This window comes from Neltuma alba, unplaced genomic scaffold, assembly GCF_004799145.2.
Source record: "Neltuma alba isolate B1F8T4 unplaced genomic scaffold, ASM479914v2 tig00013031_pilon, whole genome shotgun sequence".
NCBI lineage: Eukaryota > Viridiplantae > Streptophyta > Magnoliopsida > Fabales > Fabaceae > Neltuma > Neltuma alba.
This window is the reverse complement of record NW_021637378.1, coordinates 342,312-359,406: the sequence shown is the minus strand read 5'-3', so window position 1 is coordinate 359,406 and position 17,095 is coordinate 342,312. Positions and strand designations below refer to the sequence as shown.

The 17,095-nt window shown below is 34.2% G+C and overlaps 3 protein-coding genes across 4 annotated transcripts; 2 read left to right on the top strand and 1 right to left on the bottom strand.

Annotated features, from left to right (window-relative positions):
• The first annotated feature begins 534 nt into the window (after positions 1-534).
• On the top strand, positions 535-4,235 carry LOC114733773 (HVA22-like protein k). The gene is made up of 8 exons (XM_028921268.1): positions 535-632; positions 1,328-1,386; positions 1,613-1,710; positions 2,305-2,356; positions 3,041-3,104; positions 3,229-3,324; positions 3,619-3,691; positions 3,913-4,235. The coding sequence occupies exons 1-8, from the start codon at positions 609-611 to the stop codon at positions 4,008-4,010; spliced, it is 564 nt and encodes a 187-aa protein (XP_028777101.1). The 5' UTR covers positions 535-608; the 3' UTR covers positions 4,011-4,235.
• A 3,948-nt stretch (positions 4,236-8,183) lies between these two features.
• Positions 8,184-10,336, top strand: LOC114733730 (arabinosyltransferase RRA3-like). The gene is made up of 2 exons (XM_028921223.1): positions 8,184-8,372; positions 8,973-10,336. Exons 1-2 carry the CDS (start codon positions 8,184-8,186, stop codon positions 10,089-10,091), a joined length of 1,308 nt encoding a protein of 435 aa, XP_028777056.1. The 3' UTR covers positions 10,092-10,336.
• Positions 10,337-11,312: 976 nt separating this feature from the next.
• On the bottom strand, positions 11,313-15,640 carry LOC114733777 (G-box-binding factor 1-like). 2 transcript variants are annotated; one of them, XM_028921271.1, is made up of 13 exons: positions 15,587-15,601; positions 15,412-15,470; positions 14,688-14,812; positions 14,525-14,572; positions 14,315-14,410; positions 14,132-14,206; positions 13,732-13,907; positions 13,607-13,658; positions 13,374-13,422; positions 13,130-13,290; positions 12,863-12,940; positions 12,263-12,388; positions 11,313-11,618 (listed from the first exon to the last, which is right to left on the bottom strand). In XM_028921271.1, exons 3-13 carry the CDS (start codon positions 14,745-14,747, stop codon positions 11,541-11,543), a joined length of 999 nt encoding a protein of 332 aa, XP_028777104.1. In that variant the 5' UTR covers positions 14,748-14,812; positions 15,412-15,470; positions 15,587-15,601; the 3' UTR covers positions 11,313-11,540. The 2 variants fall into 2 exon arrangements, with proteins under 2 accessions (XP_028777104.1, XP_028777106.1); XM_028921273.1 differs by having other exon boundaries at positions 14,688-14,805; positions 15,412-15,640.
• Between the last annotated feature and the right edge of the window lie 1,455 nt (positions 15,641-17,095).

The window sequence follows — 17,095 nt, the reverse complement described above, 5'->3', positions numbered from 1 at the left end:
TTGTGAAATTAAGGCGAATTGACAATTTTGCCCTCATTTGCATTTATTCACTATAATGATTTAAGGAATCACCATAAGGGTTTAGGTGTTGCCTAGATTCATGTAGCGAATAACTACTCACTTTTTCATAGTCAGGTGTCTTGCTATTAACTACAACTAATGTTGTAATCACTTGAACAATGTAAGTATTACCTAGATTTGTGTAGAGAATAACTACTTATTTTGTATAGTCAGGTATCTTATTATTGTCAGGTACCTTATTATTAACTACAACTAATCTTGTAATCACTAGAACAGTATAAGCGTCACTTAGATTTGTTTTGAGAATAATTACTCACTTTGTTTAGCTAGGGGCAAAATTGTCAATTCGTCTTAATTTTACAAATGACAGATTGGGTCAATGACCAATTCTGTCATTTTCGAAATTTAAGGATCCAATCTGAAATTTTGTATATTCTAAGGGCTTTTCTGGGATTTTCCCTTGAAAATATCTATTTACACTATTTTGCCTCTTTCCAGAAAATTAAAAATCATCTTGCGAATCACGGCACAGAGAAACGGCAGAAGCGACCCCCCCGTGATTCAATCTCTGCGCGCAATTCTCTCCCATGGCTTTTCCGGTGCCAGGCGAGGTAAGCGATTACACTTATCTTTTTTATATATCTTTCGGTTTTGAAAAGCCATTATTTGATATCGGAGGAATTTTTTCTACAATTCCAGATATATCTATTCTTTCTTGATGATAGAGTGAACTCCTCTTCGTGGTTGGTGGTGATAATTCATTAGATTGTAATCGGGACTGTCTGAGAATTAATCTTCCTGTTGTTCTCAAACTAGTTTTGCGGTGGAAGGGTGTATTATCTTTCATAGATCTTTCCCCTGAAAACTTTCAGAGGGCACAGTAATAGACATCATTGGTTGATTGTATTTGCCACTTCATTAAAGAAGGAAAAGAAGTGCTGCTGCAAGTTCCTTAGGTCGTAGCGGGAAGTATGATCAGCATGTTTGAAACAGCTAAGAGAGCATCCTATGCATTTTGATTACTAGAGGATAAGGAGAAAGATAAAATGATTCAAAGGTTCGCAATAACATTTAATGCCCATTCAAACCTCAAATTATAAACTCTTGGAGCACCATATGAAAACTTGACCGTCTCATGTAATATATTGATTTGTTTTCTGGAAGGCATGGCATGATGTAAAGGTCGGTCATAGTCATAACTGATTTGACCAAATTGTGTTGCGAGTGCAACTGCTTTCTTACGTAGGGTTATATGTGCTAAAATGTTCTTACTCTGACATCTAACGTTGGTTTTTTTCTTACATAGGTTGGGTTGCAACTGCTCCTCTCCCCTCTTGGTTCTAAAATTGTTCTTCGCACTGCATGGTATGCATATATTTGGAGATTTTTACCTCAAAATGTGTCATGTTTCCTCTCCTTTTGAAATTTTTTGTCTTTGTGGTGTTTAGTATTGAATTTTGCAAAGAAAGTATCGTTTAGGTTGTCCAGGTTTTTAATCAAAATGTGATGGCTGATAAGGATTTTATTCTCCTTTTTCAGAAATTAGATCCATAACTATATTCACTAATTTTGTTTTTACATGGTTTTATAGCTGTTCTGTGGGGCTTGCGCTTCCTGTTTACTCTACATTTAAAGCTATTGAGAACAAAGATCAAAATGAGCAACAAAGGTGGCTGACTTACTGGGCAGGTTATAATTTTCGTTCAGCATCATTTTCATTATTAAGGTCCTTGTTGATTTGTCCATTTATTTGGTGCATCAATTGGATGTACTTGTTTCTCCCTACATTTCACGATCTCCTGCATTTCTCACGCCTCTTACAAGAAAGATGGCATCTGATCACTAATTGTGTTCCTGACTAGTTTCATTGTTCTCCCAAGTCCTTGGTTGCCAATTTCAGTGATGTAGTTAATACCTTTGTGATATAGAATAAACGTCTTGAAACAAGTTTATTCACTTTTCCTTTAACGTCTCTCAACTTCTGCTGAATCACTTGCGGAACTATTTTGAAGTTATCATAGAATATTTACACACTATTCAAATCTTTTACTTCCTTGTTGTTTGATTTTGATTTCCTGGTACATTTGAGCAATCATATGTAAAGGACTACAGGGTAAATAGAAAATGGTTTTGTTGTGCAAATTTATTATCGTCATGCAGAAGCAGACCTTTAGCTTCCTGAAGTTGAATTTTCCTACATGCTTTTCGTGTTGACTTTTGATGATTGTGATAGCTTTATACTGCCTTTTTTTAATATGGACTTATCTCTATTGTGATTTGCAGCTTATGGATCTTTTAGCATAGCAGAAATATTTGCAGAAAAAGTACTTTCCTGGTAATAGTCAAGTTCTGCCTGCACTAAGTGCATATTTCATCCTGTGAAATTAAATTTTTTTACTATACTTCGGTCCAATTTTGATTATTTTATTATAATACCTCCATTAACCTAAGTATTCTTTTTTGTTACCAAAATATCCTTTTCAAATGTATTTGATATCTTGGGAGAGTTGATCTGGTTCACTGGCAAATCAAGTTTGAACATGTACATTGAAGAGTCTTGCAGAGGTGGAAATTTTTTATTTGCAACAATTAATTATAAACTAATTAGTTGGGTAAAAGAGAAGAAAGGAAATACTTCAAACCATCTTTTCATGCAGGAAGTATCAGTTTTAAGGCTTTATTAAATTCAATGAAAATAGAATAAAATTCCTTTTTCATTCTTACCTACGCATACTTTGAAATAATTTGGGGAGGAACAATGATGACAGCATACTTTTTCATATTTTGAAATAATTTCTTGCAAATGCTTCAATATGTATTTAGGCTAATGGAGGATATTTTAGTGAAAAATCAACAAAATTAGACTTACGTATATGTTATGAAAATAGGGATCTTCCTGTAACTTCAATAAAACTAAGGGCAGGAAAGCGTAATTTGCGCTATTTGCTTGATTTGTTTCATTTGACATTATACAAGAGATATTTCGATCTGATTAGGCTGCTGTGCTGTGTTTCATCAGGATCCCACTTTATTACCATATGAAATTTGCATTTCTTGTTTGGCTTCAGCTTCCCACTCTCAATGTAAGCTCTCTAGATAATCTTTACTACACTGCTTTTGATGATTGTTTGCCACAATGTTTAATTGATGTGACATTAGAGATTAATAATAATTGAATAAGCAAATCTTACTATTGCTGTTCAACAGGGAGCGAGACAACTGTATGAGAGTCACATGCGTCCATTTTTGCTGAAGCATCAAGCTAGAATGGATCAGGTTATGGAATTTTTATATGGTGAAATGGTGAGAGTTCATTTCATTTCATTATTGGTGGAAATACAGTGCTTTATCTTAGTCTTCTTCTCCAATTGCCATTGAAAATTAGGGTGCTATACTGCTTTTGATGATTGTTTATCCTAGTCTTGTGTTCACCACACCTCGCAATACTTAATACTGAGCTAATTAAGTGGTTTTGGCTCGCCAAATTGGCATCTCTAGTCTAATAGGCTTTACTTGAAGATATGCTCCCTTTTTCCTTGCTGCTTATAGCATATCAGTATATAGACCTGTACCGATCAGTTCTTGTTGACATTGCAGAGTAAATTTATTAGTGCACACCAAGCTGAATTTCTGCTCGCAAGGTCACTTGTAACAAAAGCTGTAGTTACAGGTATGCATGCAAGCCCCTCTGAATTTGCCATCTTTCTTCTCTCCATTGCGTAAGTGCTTATCCGGAGTTCTCTATCTTGAAGCTTTTGTAAAACGAATTGCCCAGTTTGGCGCATTAGGGCTACGGTTTTTTTTAGTTGAAATACTTTGGTTGTAATTGTAGCGTTCATCAGCCAATTAATCCGTACGCTTAATTGCTCATTTCATTGTTTTTTGTACCAGCTAGTGAAATGATTAGGCCTCCCGTTCGGCCAGTTGGAAGGCAAGAAAATCGAAGCCTGAAGAGGGAGATTGAGAATTCAGAATCAGAAGACGATTAAGGCATTTCTCTATAGACAGCTTACGTGAGAAAATCAAAGTGTAAGATTGCTTGTGGGGTTGAGTTTTCAGTCTCTTTTTTCTGATTTTTCTTTTTGTGATTCTCGAGCTTCTGCTCCGCTGCAGTATATAAGAAGACGGACATGATGAAATATTTAGTGATGTACATAGTAATCGGAACAAGTGTTCGATGTTAGGTGTTATCATTATTTGTTTTGTTGCGTCAATGCCCTTCCACAGAGCCAGCCACTTAACTGAGAAAGGGCGTGCCTAGTTTTTTGTTTTGACCAAAAAGGCCACGCCGCCACGCCTAGTTCTAAGTATTCAAAGTTCAAAATGCCTTACTGATCTAGAGATTAAATATTATGGACCAAATTTACTCTTTGTTCGGTTAGTTTGTCGGCCAACGGAATAGCTACAAGTGTATGGCTTCTTATTAAATTATAATAATTTTTACGCAGGCACGAAATATTGAAATGAAAAGAAGTGTCTTAATCAAAAAATGGGCAGAAGTTTCTCACGTTCAAAATATTTAAATTAAAAAATTGGACAGAGCCTGATTAAAACTTCGAATAAAAAAAGAAGGAAATAAAGAATGGGGATTTGAAATAAAGAATCAAAGCATAGAGTTACCAATTAGCCTCATCAAACTTTGCCAATTTTGGAAAAAAATTACAGAATCATCTCCCATTTTAATTTAATGATGCTTGAATTACTGTAATTAATTAGCTCTATGCCATAACAAATAAGATCAATTACTAAATACTTATACAACAAAAGCAAGAAAGGAATATTTGGTTTTTAACTACTTTTTGACCGCTGATCTAGTAATCTTTGCTTTAATCTGTTGAAAATGAATTCTAACTTTTAACTTTATTCCCGTCCATTTTTTGGCCTAATAACTTTATTCCTGTCTAATTGAGCGATTCTGCCTTCTTATTGTTCAAAAAACACAATCTTTCTTATGTGCCATACTAGATCAAACACTCTTATATTTTATGTTCAATATTTAAGATTAAATGGTTAAGATGAAATATAAACATTAAATTTTATTAAGTCAATGTTTTTCAAAATAAATAGACAACTTAATTACTTAAAAATAAAATGGAAATTTTGGTTTTGAATTTAATAGTTAAACCTTTCATGAAGCTTAACTTAGAGAAAATTAGGAGAAAGGCAACTAGAGAGAAAAACAGGAGGAGAAATAAGTTTTTCCCTACTTGGATAAGACAGAAAACGAGGGAGGAAGAAAAAGTTGAGAGGGGATTAAGTGAGACTCATGTCTCATTTAGAGAGATTTGGGAAGGAAAACAAAATTTTTGTGATTGCCCCTCCTTTGGTGCTTTTTTGAGTTCTTCCTCTCCATATTTTATTTTGTATTGTATTTAAAAAAATTTTAAAGTTATTCACTTTTATTTTTATCTTAAAACAATATTTTTATTGAATAATTTGGTTTTAAAATATAATAATATGAAAATATATATAAACCAAATAACTTGATTTTAAATTATTTGATGATGCTAATGTTAGTAAAATTTTTCATTACAATATTTGATTTGATTTAATTTTAAATATGATATATTTTGATAAGAATATTTTAGTAATTTAGATATTTACTTATTTTCTTTCCTTTTTATTTTTTTCTCTCTATCCAAACAAGAAGATGGATGATAACATTTTCTTTCTAATTTTTTTTCTCTATTTTTTCTCTTCATATTTTCCTTCCTCCTAATTTTTCTTTTCAGCATAAGATAATAAATCAAACAAAAAAGGTAACCAGAAAATAGAGATGAACAATAACAACTCTAGCCTAATCTTAGCAGTACACCTAATAAAAGAATAAAATTAAAATGAAAGTAAAATTATACGTAAGTATCACGAAGTTATGTACAAATAACTTTCCCAAACTCTCAAGCGGGGGAACAAAAACTTCTCAAACTCTAAAAGATTATAAAGAATCCCATAAATTTTTATATTTATACAAAGAGAAAACCATATTGAAGGTACCTATACTTTCTCTCAATTTTTAATTTGGTACCTATATGTTTTTTCCCCTTTAATTAAACATTTAATTTTATCTTTTTAGCAGCATTAGCTCTTATAACTTTGTTCTATTGATATTTTTAGTCTCTACATAAGGATTAATGATGTTAATAGAGCAAAATTAAAGATTTAGTTAAGAACAAAAAACACATAGGTACCAAATTGAAAATTGAAAAAAAGTATAAGTATCTCCAATATGGTTTTTCCTTATACAAATGACTCTTTTATTAGTAATTTTTCTTATTATTTATCTGCACATATATTAAAATTTAAAGGAGGCGACTAACTATTGACTTTTTACTGCCGGTATAGGCATAGAAAGTAATGACTCACTTCCCTGCAAAGCTGCTCTCTTGAACATGAATCACCTCTTCCCATTGATTTTATCCTTGTCAAAATGAATGAAGTTAAAGCCATACCCGTTTACAATTTAAAATGTTTTGAGAAATTCAAATGTTATAAGTCAGGAACGCTATATGAATCTATAAATATAGAAAATAAGAGATTTTATGCCTTTATAGTTTTATACTAAACCAACAAGCCAGCCATTAGCCCTCTGTAAACTGGAGTATGGAAGTGGAACTCAGTCTAGTCAGCTCTCATCCAGCAAGCTCTCTAACACTAGCTAGGGCTAACCTCTCTTTAGCCTATCTGTCCTCATGCTAGCCAATCTCTGGCAATTGGTCTATGGCAAAGGGTCATATTCAAGATGTGAACAAATCGAATGTGCACATTCATGCAAGATCCGGTGCTCTCTTTGAAATATCCGCTCTTAGAAGAATAAGTTCTTTCGGAAGAGAAGAAGTAGCAGAATCCGTCAGCTTGCCACAGAACTCATCCAGAAGGAGTATGCAGCCAGACTGACTACGGAGATAGAAAGAATAGGATGGGAAGATGAATCAATATTAAATGTATGTAATTTAAATTTTACAGTTTGAGGAGATTGTATATAAATATATATATAATTTAAGGGGCATATAATTTATGGTTGAGACTTACCTATACATAGCTAAAAGTTTAGGTGTGTTTGTTAATTGTTTCTCTTAAGTTTTAAAATATTAGAACAATTATTTGTACCTAGTTCAAAATTTAGAAATTTTTTATGTAGTTTACCTTAAAATAAAAAACAAAACCATAATATAGCCATAATATAAGTTTATGAGTACTTAAATAAAAGTTGGTTCATTAAATATTTAAATACGTAAAAGGTTGTAATATTTTCTCAAATTACTTTTATTAAAAGTTAAATACTACATTAATTATTCATGATATTTGATAATGGCAAAATATAAAAGAAAAAAAATTAAATACTCTGGATACTATCTAAGCAAACTTATATTTCTTTTTGGGACTTATTAGAGGAATTTTTTTCGTGGACCTTTAGGATTGGAGGAATAATTAAAAGTATTACTACCTCCGATCCTTAATATAAGACCCTGTTTGATTTTTATTTTGATCATAAATATAAGACCCCAATCCAATTTGTCTATCATATTTATACATTTTTTCTAAAATAGTCTTTCTAACAATGATAGTTCTAATCAATACACTTGATTAGTAAGGATATTTTAGAAAAAATAACACATATTTAGGATAAATAACTAACTTAACTTACTTCCTTAATCTCCTCAAATTAGTCAACTAACTTTTATAATTAAGACAGGAGGTAATAAAAAAAACCAGTAACTCCCTCCCACGCATCTTATTTATGTTTGCCGGTCAAAAAAGAAAAAACAACAAGCATCATATTTATGTTTATGATTCCCATTTCCCGTATATGGTAAAGTACCTGATTTTCTTTCCTGCCGGCCAAAAAAAAAATTCCTTTTGTTTCCTCATTCGGGATCAATGACCATTTGCCTACCTGCTACTTCCTCTTTCAAAATTTGTTTAGTTGTTTGTATTTTCTGCATTGCCACCATTCATTCACTCAGGAAGTTCTTCATAATTCAGTGAACCTTAAGTCTTCCATTATTGTCTCCATCAAAGCTTTGATCAGAGCTCGATTGTTAGACGACGGTCGCTGTGGGAATCAGCTTATAATGCCTTCGACACATCCTTGATTCTTCCGTTCTTCAATCCTGAATCCGAACCTCAGATTGAAATAGACTTAAAGTGGAAGAGACGCCGTCATGATTGGCCCGAGAGAAGGGCCATTGATGAGGAACGATACTCAGTCTCTGCGCAAATCAAGAGTCTTAATCGCTGTAGCGATCGGAGTCGTTATTGGTTGTGTCTTCGCTTTCTTATTCCCCAATAGGCTCTTCGTTTTGAACAATGCCCCTAATCGCAGTCATGGTACCGCAGCATATGAGACCCAGGTTCGGCATTTATAATGAATGCAGCCTCTGTTTTTCTCTTTCTTTTTCGAACTTTATGGTTATCTGATTCTTCCATATCTTCTCTTCAATGATTTTCTTTGTATTAACATTGTCACCATCATCTGATGTCCCTTGGATGACAAATGGAGATGTTAAGCATTGACTGTAAATTACTCTGTTCTGACTAATTGTTGCTGTATCAATATTGTGAATTGTCAATCTTGCTGATTCTGATCCTCATTAATTCTATTTCGGATTCCTCTGTCAGGCCTACAAAGTTTTACTCTCAATATTAGTAATCACTTGAAAATGAAAAGAAAAAAACTGGATTGGTTGTTATTTCTGAAGAATAACTTTGGAGTCTGGACGTCGTGTTAAATATAGTTGATGGCTGGAGCTAATATTTTAAAGCAGCCCACACATGTTCAAGAGTTAATCGTGGTTCGCTTATATATATACTTTCTTTCTGTGTCTTGGTGTTTTATAGTTCTCTATGTGGTTTTGGTGTGAAATGGAGTTCTGCGTTATATATGTTTTGTATGGCACAAAGAGTGCTCCATAGCATTACGAGCTTCAAATTTACAATGGTTAATTTGGCAGACAAATTCAGCTGCTTGTGAATCATCAGACCGGATCAGCATGTTGAAATCAGAGTTAGTTGCGGCATCAGAGAAAAATTCTGAGCTGAAGAAACAAGTAAGGGAATTGACCGAAAGGCTTCGGCTTGCAGAGCAAGGGAAAGATCAGGCTCATAAGCAGTTTCTTACATTGGGTAAACAGCGTAAAGCTGGGCCTTTTGGTACTGTCAAGGGATTAAGAACCAACCCTCCGGTAGTTCCTGATGAATCCGTGAACCCAAGATTGGCAAAGATATTGGAGAAAGTTGCAGTTCATAGAGAACTTATAGTGGCAGTTGCAAACTCCAATGTGATGGAAATGCTGGAGGTCTGGTTTGCCAACATTAAGAGAGTTGGTATACCCAATTATCTTGTGGTTGCTCTGGATGAAGAAACTGCCAAGTTTTGTGAATCAAGTCAAGTTCCAGTGTACAAGAGAGACCCGGATGAAAATATTGATTCTATTGGAAGAACTGGAAGCAATCATGCTGTTTCCGGGCTTAAATTTCGTATCCTAAGAGAATTTCTACAGTTGGGGTATAGTGTTCTTCTGTCAGATGTTGACATTGTATATTTACAGAACCCTTTTGATCATCTGTTCCGAGATTCAGATGTAGAGTCCATGAGCGATGGTCATGATAACATGACAGCTTACGGATTTAATCATGTGTTCGATGAACCTGCAATGGGTTGGGCGAGATATGCTCATACTATGAGGATATGGGTTTACAATTCTGGTTTCTTCTATATCAGACCAACAATCCCTTCAATTGAGCTTTTGGATCGTGTGGCAATTCGACTTTCCATGGCGCCAAATTCTTGGGACCAAGCTGTTTTCAATGAGGAACTGTTTAAACCGTCATATCCTGGCTATATTGGGCTTCATGCGGCCAGAAGAACTATGAATATATATCTCTTTATGAACAGCAAGGTTCTGTTCAAGACTGTGAGGAATGATGCTAAACTCAGCAAAATTAAACCAGTGATTATTCATGTAAATTATCACCCAGACAAGCTTCCCCGAATGAGAGCAATAGTTGAATACTATGTCAATGGAAAGCAAGATGCTCTAAGGCCTTTTCCTGAAGGTTCTGAATGGTGATATTACTTTTCCGCAGGTTAGGCACTCTCTTCTGGCCTCTTGACTGATTCGTTCTGCAGTTTCCATTTTTCCAAACGAGTTTACAGAGGATCGTTTAAATCACATATGTAGGTTAAAACAAATCTTTTTTATGAGCACAATGGGTTATATAATTTGGCTCTTCTTTTTGTTGGGTGCTGGCAAGAAAGGTAATTCTTTGGCGTAGCTTCAAAGTCCTAGCATCGCGTTAAACTGAACCTTTTTTTTTTCTTTTCTTTTCTTTTTTTTTACGAGAGCCTGAATCCTAAACCTCATTTCATGCCAATGGTCTAAAGGAGATATTGTTTTTAAAGAATATTCGTTTCAATCTTCTCCGCACACCACGTCCGTTTTGGTTATTTAAGGTTCTCTCAAACATAATGGTTCGGTCCTCTCACTCACATCCCCGCGCGCGCGCGCGCGCTATGTATATCAGTTACCACGTGCAAGACTAATTACGAGGGGCCGGCTGAGAGAGAGAGAGAGTAATAACGAATGTTTTTTTGAGTGATTTTTGACTCTTTTTTTCTCTCTAAAATATAGGTATCCTCTTATTAAAAGTAATCCTATTTGAAACACTGTCAAGTACTAAATATGGACACCTCTCCTAATAGAGATCCGAATCTTGGTTTACCACCTTATAAGAATGATTTTGAACTTATTTATTTATGTCTAATTCTGTATTGAGATGTATTTTTTTAAAAAGAAAAAAATCTTTTTTCATCCCGCCCCTTACACACAAGATATTGGCATTTGCCGAGAATATTTCGACCAATCAAATTTTTTTAAAAAAATTACGCAATACAGAGGAGAAACTTTTAAAGAATTGAGACTTATTATAGGTAGGTCTTTAATTCAAATGTATAACCCATAGCCATATAATGTTTTTAGTCAGATAAAGTACACATCAATTAAGTCATATGGATATGGATTTAGAAATGCTCCGCGTATTAAAGTGTCAATTGATATAATTGAAGATGGCGAATAATGCCATCCCTATATTGATATTGGTGATTTTCATATTGTTTATGATTATTATTTAATAATTTCCATTTACTAAATTTTAAAAATTATTACCCGTTACATTTCATCTCATTTTATGTACCGTACCAAACAAATATTCCGGAATGAAGAGATCTCGAGCTTGTCGTGGTCTAACCTTGATCATTCTTGTTGACCCCATTTACCCAGGATTATCTCTGATTCCTCGAAGTTCCGATAGTGGGATTTCGTTCACAATAACGTTATTTTGAGACACTGTATAACTCAAAACGACTTAAATATAGTTCAAATTGGCTTCTAATGTCAAATGAAGAATTCTAGAAAGTTCTTAGACTTGCTTCGTGAACTGTTATGTTAGCTTCTACCATCAACCGAGTTAAGTAGACTTAGTGGCTACGAAATCAGCAAACGGTTGTGGCTAAACATATCTCAACGAGTTACTCCGCCAGGCCTCATGGCTATAAGATCGGCAATTGATTCTGTCCCATACATCTTGGTGATCTCTTCCTGTTAATACGCCAGACCAATGACTAATATCAGAGATTAGCTGGCAAAAGTCAAAACAGAATAACAAAAACTTGTAAATTTTCAATGTTTCAGTCTTTTGATCCTTAAGAATAGTTTCTGAATTTGGTCCTTGTGAATAATTTTCCAAATAAAAAGTGAACCTCATTGTTAAGAAAGCGGACCAAATTGGCGAGGGGGCGTCCAGATTACAGATCTGTTAAACATCCATATAGCAAATCGTGAACTCTTAAAAGAAAATTTCGAGCACCTGGTGTAATGGGATTTTTGGCTACGGAAGGAAGTTGTAAATGTAACTCGGAACTCTAAATAGTTAAAAAGGGATGAAATCTATCCTCATTTCCGTCTTTTCCACACGGAAACAAAGTGAATCCCACTGACAGAGCAAATAGAATCAAGTTACGGTTGCATATTGGTGTTTCATGCACGTTGAATGCTCAATTCGCGCAAATAAGACAAGAACACTCTGATTTTCTGGCAACAAGCAACCCCAGGGTGCTTGAAAGAATAGCTTTTCTTTACGGAAAGAATGATAGAAAGGGAGGCATGGCCTTATGTACTTCAATCATATTGAGAATCACTAGTTAATGAGCGAATGACTAACAGATGTGGTTTAGATGGCACACCTCTATGTAGTCGTTTTCATTATTGAGCTCTAGACAGTCTTCAGAAAGGCTCACAAGCTTGTCCTTCAGCAAGGAATTCTTCTTCACAAGATCATCCATGATTTTACGTAGCTCATCACATTCTTGCTGTCAAGAAATAGAAATAATAAATTATCTAATGGAACATCGGCAATAAGAGGATGGAGAGTGTTTCAATGAAAATATAATCTATTTCCAGAAGGAAACAGAGAGAAGCACAGCTAAAGCAACCACTTCTAAAGTAGTCATCCAGAATGAGCTTTTGTTTGCCTATCTAGTGAACTACTTGTGAATCCATCATGTTCTCAATAAAATAGAAACGTTTCAGCGGTTCTAGATGCATGAAGTTGACTAGGTTGAACTTACAAGTTCATTCTTCAGAAAAATAACTTCACTGCTGCGGCTAGAGCTCTAAATCATTGTCAATAAAGAAAATGAAAAATAGCTTGGCATTTTGATCAATTACCCAATACAGAGTATGGCATAATTTTTTATTGAAAAAGTTGACTTTCAAGAGTATATGTGATGTATGTGTCTATACAAATAAAGCCACTTCCATCAATATTTAACACATATGCATACCTGCCTACGCATCCTTGATCTCCTGGCTGATTCCCTATTTAATTGCCTTTTTCTTTCTTTTCTTATTTCATCTTCTTCCTGCCACAACATATACAGCTCAGCAGGAAATAAAAAAGCATTTCTGAGACTTAAAAAAAAAAAGAGCAATCTGACCAAGAGATCCCATTAATGCCAAGTATTCACCATCAAGGCAGTAAGACCATAAAAGTTTATGGTAACAGTTAAAAGTCAATAATAAATGACGTAAACCAGAGAAGTTTGTAGTACCAGTTTTGCAAGTCCATGAATTGGCCCAGATGTATTGAGGTTAGTTTCTGAATTCAGATTTGGTTCACTTGAATTCACCGCAAATTGCTGTGACGCAGATTCTTTGTTCACGTGAATTGCATTACCATTTTCTATTCTAGCCCCATTCTGTGTAAGGTCCCCTGTTCAAATTTCATGATCATCAGACTATGTATTCTGATATTTCAATGACAAAAAAATAAAAATGCATCAATTTCAAACATACTATTTGCAAGCATCATGTTACATTGCTGCTCTCTACTTGAAGGGAAACCCTGCAGAAGAGGGATAGCATTAAACCTTCTGGTTAAGATATTCTAAAAATCTTGAACTATACAGCAGAATGGCCAATTTTTCATACTACATTTGAAAGTCTATCATAATTCAAAACTGGTGATGGGTAATATATTACTTGTTCAGAGGTATGTTGAATTTAAATACGTAATAAGTTTCACATACATTGTCAGTGTCATGACCTTCATCTGACGATCCCATGCTTCCATTTGTAGCACTATAAACAGATAATTTGCAATTAAGTTTGGAAAAATGTGATGAGGACGCTTGGTGAATAAAGCAAACAGTACCTCCATGTCCCTCTATCTTGCTCATTTTTGGAAATTGATGATTCATTTCCATTTTCTCTTAATTCCTTAAGGACAGAACTTCTAGGTTGTAAGTTCCCTTCACATGCTTTTGTCAAATCCACGTTCTCTCCACTGAAAGTCCTTTGTACTTTATCTGAAAATGTTGAAGCAGAGCCCTGAGCAGAATGAAAAACTAACTTTGTCATATGCATTACTCAACGAATATAAGCAGATAAACTTTCCAGGAAAATGGAATTCAAGTAATGGTTAATGCCAAATTTCGTCTGTTAGCATAAAGAAAAGGGGGGAAACAATAATTCTAGAGCAACTGGCCATGTGAATTTCATTAAAATAGAAAAAATATAGAAAGCATAATAACATGGAATATTTAGCAAGTTACCCCGGAAACAATTGGATGATCCTTGAGCCCGCTGGGATCATGCAGAGGGTCATATTTAAGGGGACTGCAGAAAGTCTGCACCAGATGATTAAAAACAATGAAAAAGCAATCTCATGATTTGCTCCTTCATAATAATCAAAGCAAGCAATTTGCAGAAAGAATCATGAATAAGCAAATTACTACCTGGTTTGGCCAAATGTGGGGATAATAGTAAGAACCGGCTGCAGCTGCATGTGAATTTATAATAGGTGTTGGTGCAGGCATAGGATAATGATATCCCTATTTCAAAGTCGTTCAGAGTGTTAATAGTTTCCACATGAGAAGCACAGACATACAGGAACCAAATATCGATATAAACCCATGCAAATAAATAAATACATAAATTTTTGAGACCTGTATAGAAGTATACCAAAGCGGCTGCAAAGGTTTGTTTTCAGTTTCCTGTCATAAAATATGAATTGAAATGAAGAAAAAAAGGTAGAGAACATAAGAATTAGAAATCATCATATTGCAGGCAGAGAAATTTAAATGAGACAATTCAAAGCAATTTACGGACATCCTGAACCACCATAGTTTTGCTGGGTTTAGTACTTTTGTTGGATTCTTCTGTCCCCATCAGAGCTCAAAATTCACATGAACTCTGTACCGCCAATAAGACTGATTTCTTTTTGAATCTAACGCCTAGAGAATGAGAGATAGTTAGAAGAAAGTAAACTATGCAAGAGAGAATGAAAAGAAAAAGAACAAACTAAAATGAGGAAAAAATTAAAATCCACATTTAGCAAAGAAGAAAGGCAGTCACATTGAATTGCCTCTACCATTCCTTTCCGAGTGTGTTTTCCTACATGGGCAAAATTAAGGAGTCCGGCTTAAAGCTTGCATTGGGATTAATCGTTTCCGAGAAGTGGTTAGCATAGTCATATATCTGTTAGCCTTTCCTGAATGGATTTTGAAGGCTGATGGTCATGTATGATGTCCCAAAACTTGTTTAGGGGCGAATGTAATGTAATGTCCTTCCAGTTAATCTAGTGCGGCCAAATATAAACAAAGGAAGTGATAGAATATGAGAAAAGACACTTTGCCAACACTACTCAGAACAAGTTAACGAGAAGGAAGGTCACATTCTCAAATATTTCTAAAAGAATGGTTATCTAACGCCCACTGATAAGTATTTTGCAGCTCTGAAATGTGTGTAAAATGATAAATCAATTACATGAATTAACTGACAGAAAACACAAAAATCCAGATTCATATGTTTAGAAAAGTAAAGTTCAGCCTACCTAGTATTTCGGTCCCAAAAAAAAAAACGAAAGAGCCTGCTTAGTATGGATAAGCCTTTCTGAATTGTGCAGCAGAAACGTAAGAGGCAAAATTGGAAATATCAATAACTTGGAGTAACTGGCGATAAAACGAATTAGAAGAGAAGCTAGGAAGTAGTAAATCTAGGGATCTCACCTAGTTCACAACTTGAGAGAGAAAGAAAGAAGAAGGGCATACAAAGAGGGAGGGAGAAAAGTGAATAGATTAGAAACCTGGGTGGCGCGAAAGAGAAGTTAGGCACAACTTTGACAAATGGCCATTCCTCGTCTTCACATGCCATCTGATATAAGCCTACTCATTACTATGCCTAATGAATAACGACCCACGGGTTTGAAAACGAGATATATAATTTGGCCCAAAAGAAAAGAAAAGGGAAAAAGACAAAACATTCAAAAAATGACAAATTAATTTAAGAATGACCAGAACGTCTGCTAAATTTACAAAATGCCATTTTGGTCACATGAGACCAAATTGATATTATCATGTCAAATAAAAAGATTAAATTGCCCTTCGTTTTATTTATTGTTTTTAAAATACCAAAACTTCCACTGGCCAGCCGGTCGCTGAAGCTCCGGCGGCGGCAATCACCGGAGCGTCGGCAATCGGTTGATAATTGGTTACCGGAGCTCTGGCGGTTAGAAATAATTTTTTTGAAAATTTTTACAACTTCAGTATAACAATTAATCACTTTTGTAACGCTATTAACAACTTCAATATAATAGTTAACAATAGGTTTTCTAGGAAATTCAACAAGCTCTGGCGGCTAGAAACAATTTTTTTGAAAATTTTTACAACTTCAGTATGACAGTTAACAACTTTTGTAATACTATTAACAATTTCAGTATATCAGTTAACAATAGGTTTTTTGAGAAATTCAACAATTGGTCGCCAGAGCTCCAATGGCCGAAAACAATTTTTTTAAAAATTTTATAACTTCAGTATAACGGTTAATAACTTTTGTAATGTTATTAACAACTTCAATATAACAATTAACAACAAGTTTTTCAAAAAATTCAAAAAGTAGTATTTTTACAACTTCAGTAACGTCATTAACAAGTTCTGTAACTCTATTAACAACTTTGGTATGACTTTTGACAACAGGTTTTCTTAAAAGTTCAAAAAAATGGCATTTTTATAACTTTAACAACTATTTTTTTTTAAAAAAAATTTATAACTTTAGTGTAACGGTTAACAACTTTTGTAATTCTATTAACAACTTCAATATAGCAGTTAGTAACAGGTTTTTCGGGAAATTCAAAAAGTAACATTTTTACAACTTTAGTAATGCTATTAACGAACTCAAAAACCTGTTGTTAACTGATATACTGAAGTTGTTAATAGCGTTACAAAAATTGTTAACTGTTATACTGAAGTTGTAAAAATTTTCAAAAAAATTGTTTCCGGCCGCCGGAGTTTGTTGAATTTTTCAAAAAACTTGTTGTTATCTATTATACTGAAGTTGTTAATAACATTACAAAAGTTGTTAACCGTTGTATTGAAGCTGCAAAAATTTTCAAAAAAATTGTTTCTAGCTGTCGAAGCTCCGACGACCAATTGTTGAATTTCTTGAAAAATGTATTGTTAACTGATATATTGAAGTTGTTAATAGCGTTACAAAAGTTGTTAACTATTATACTGAAATTG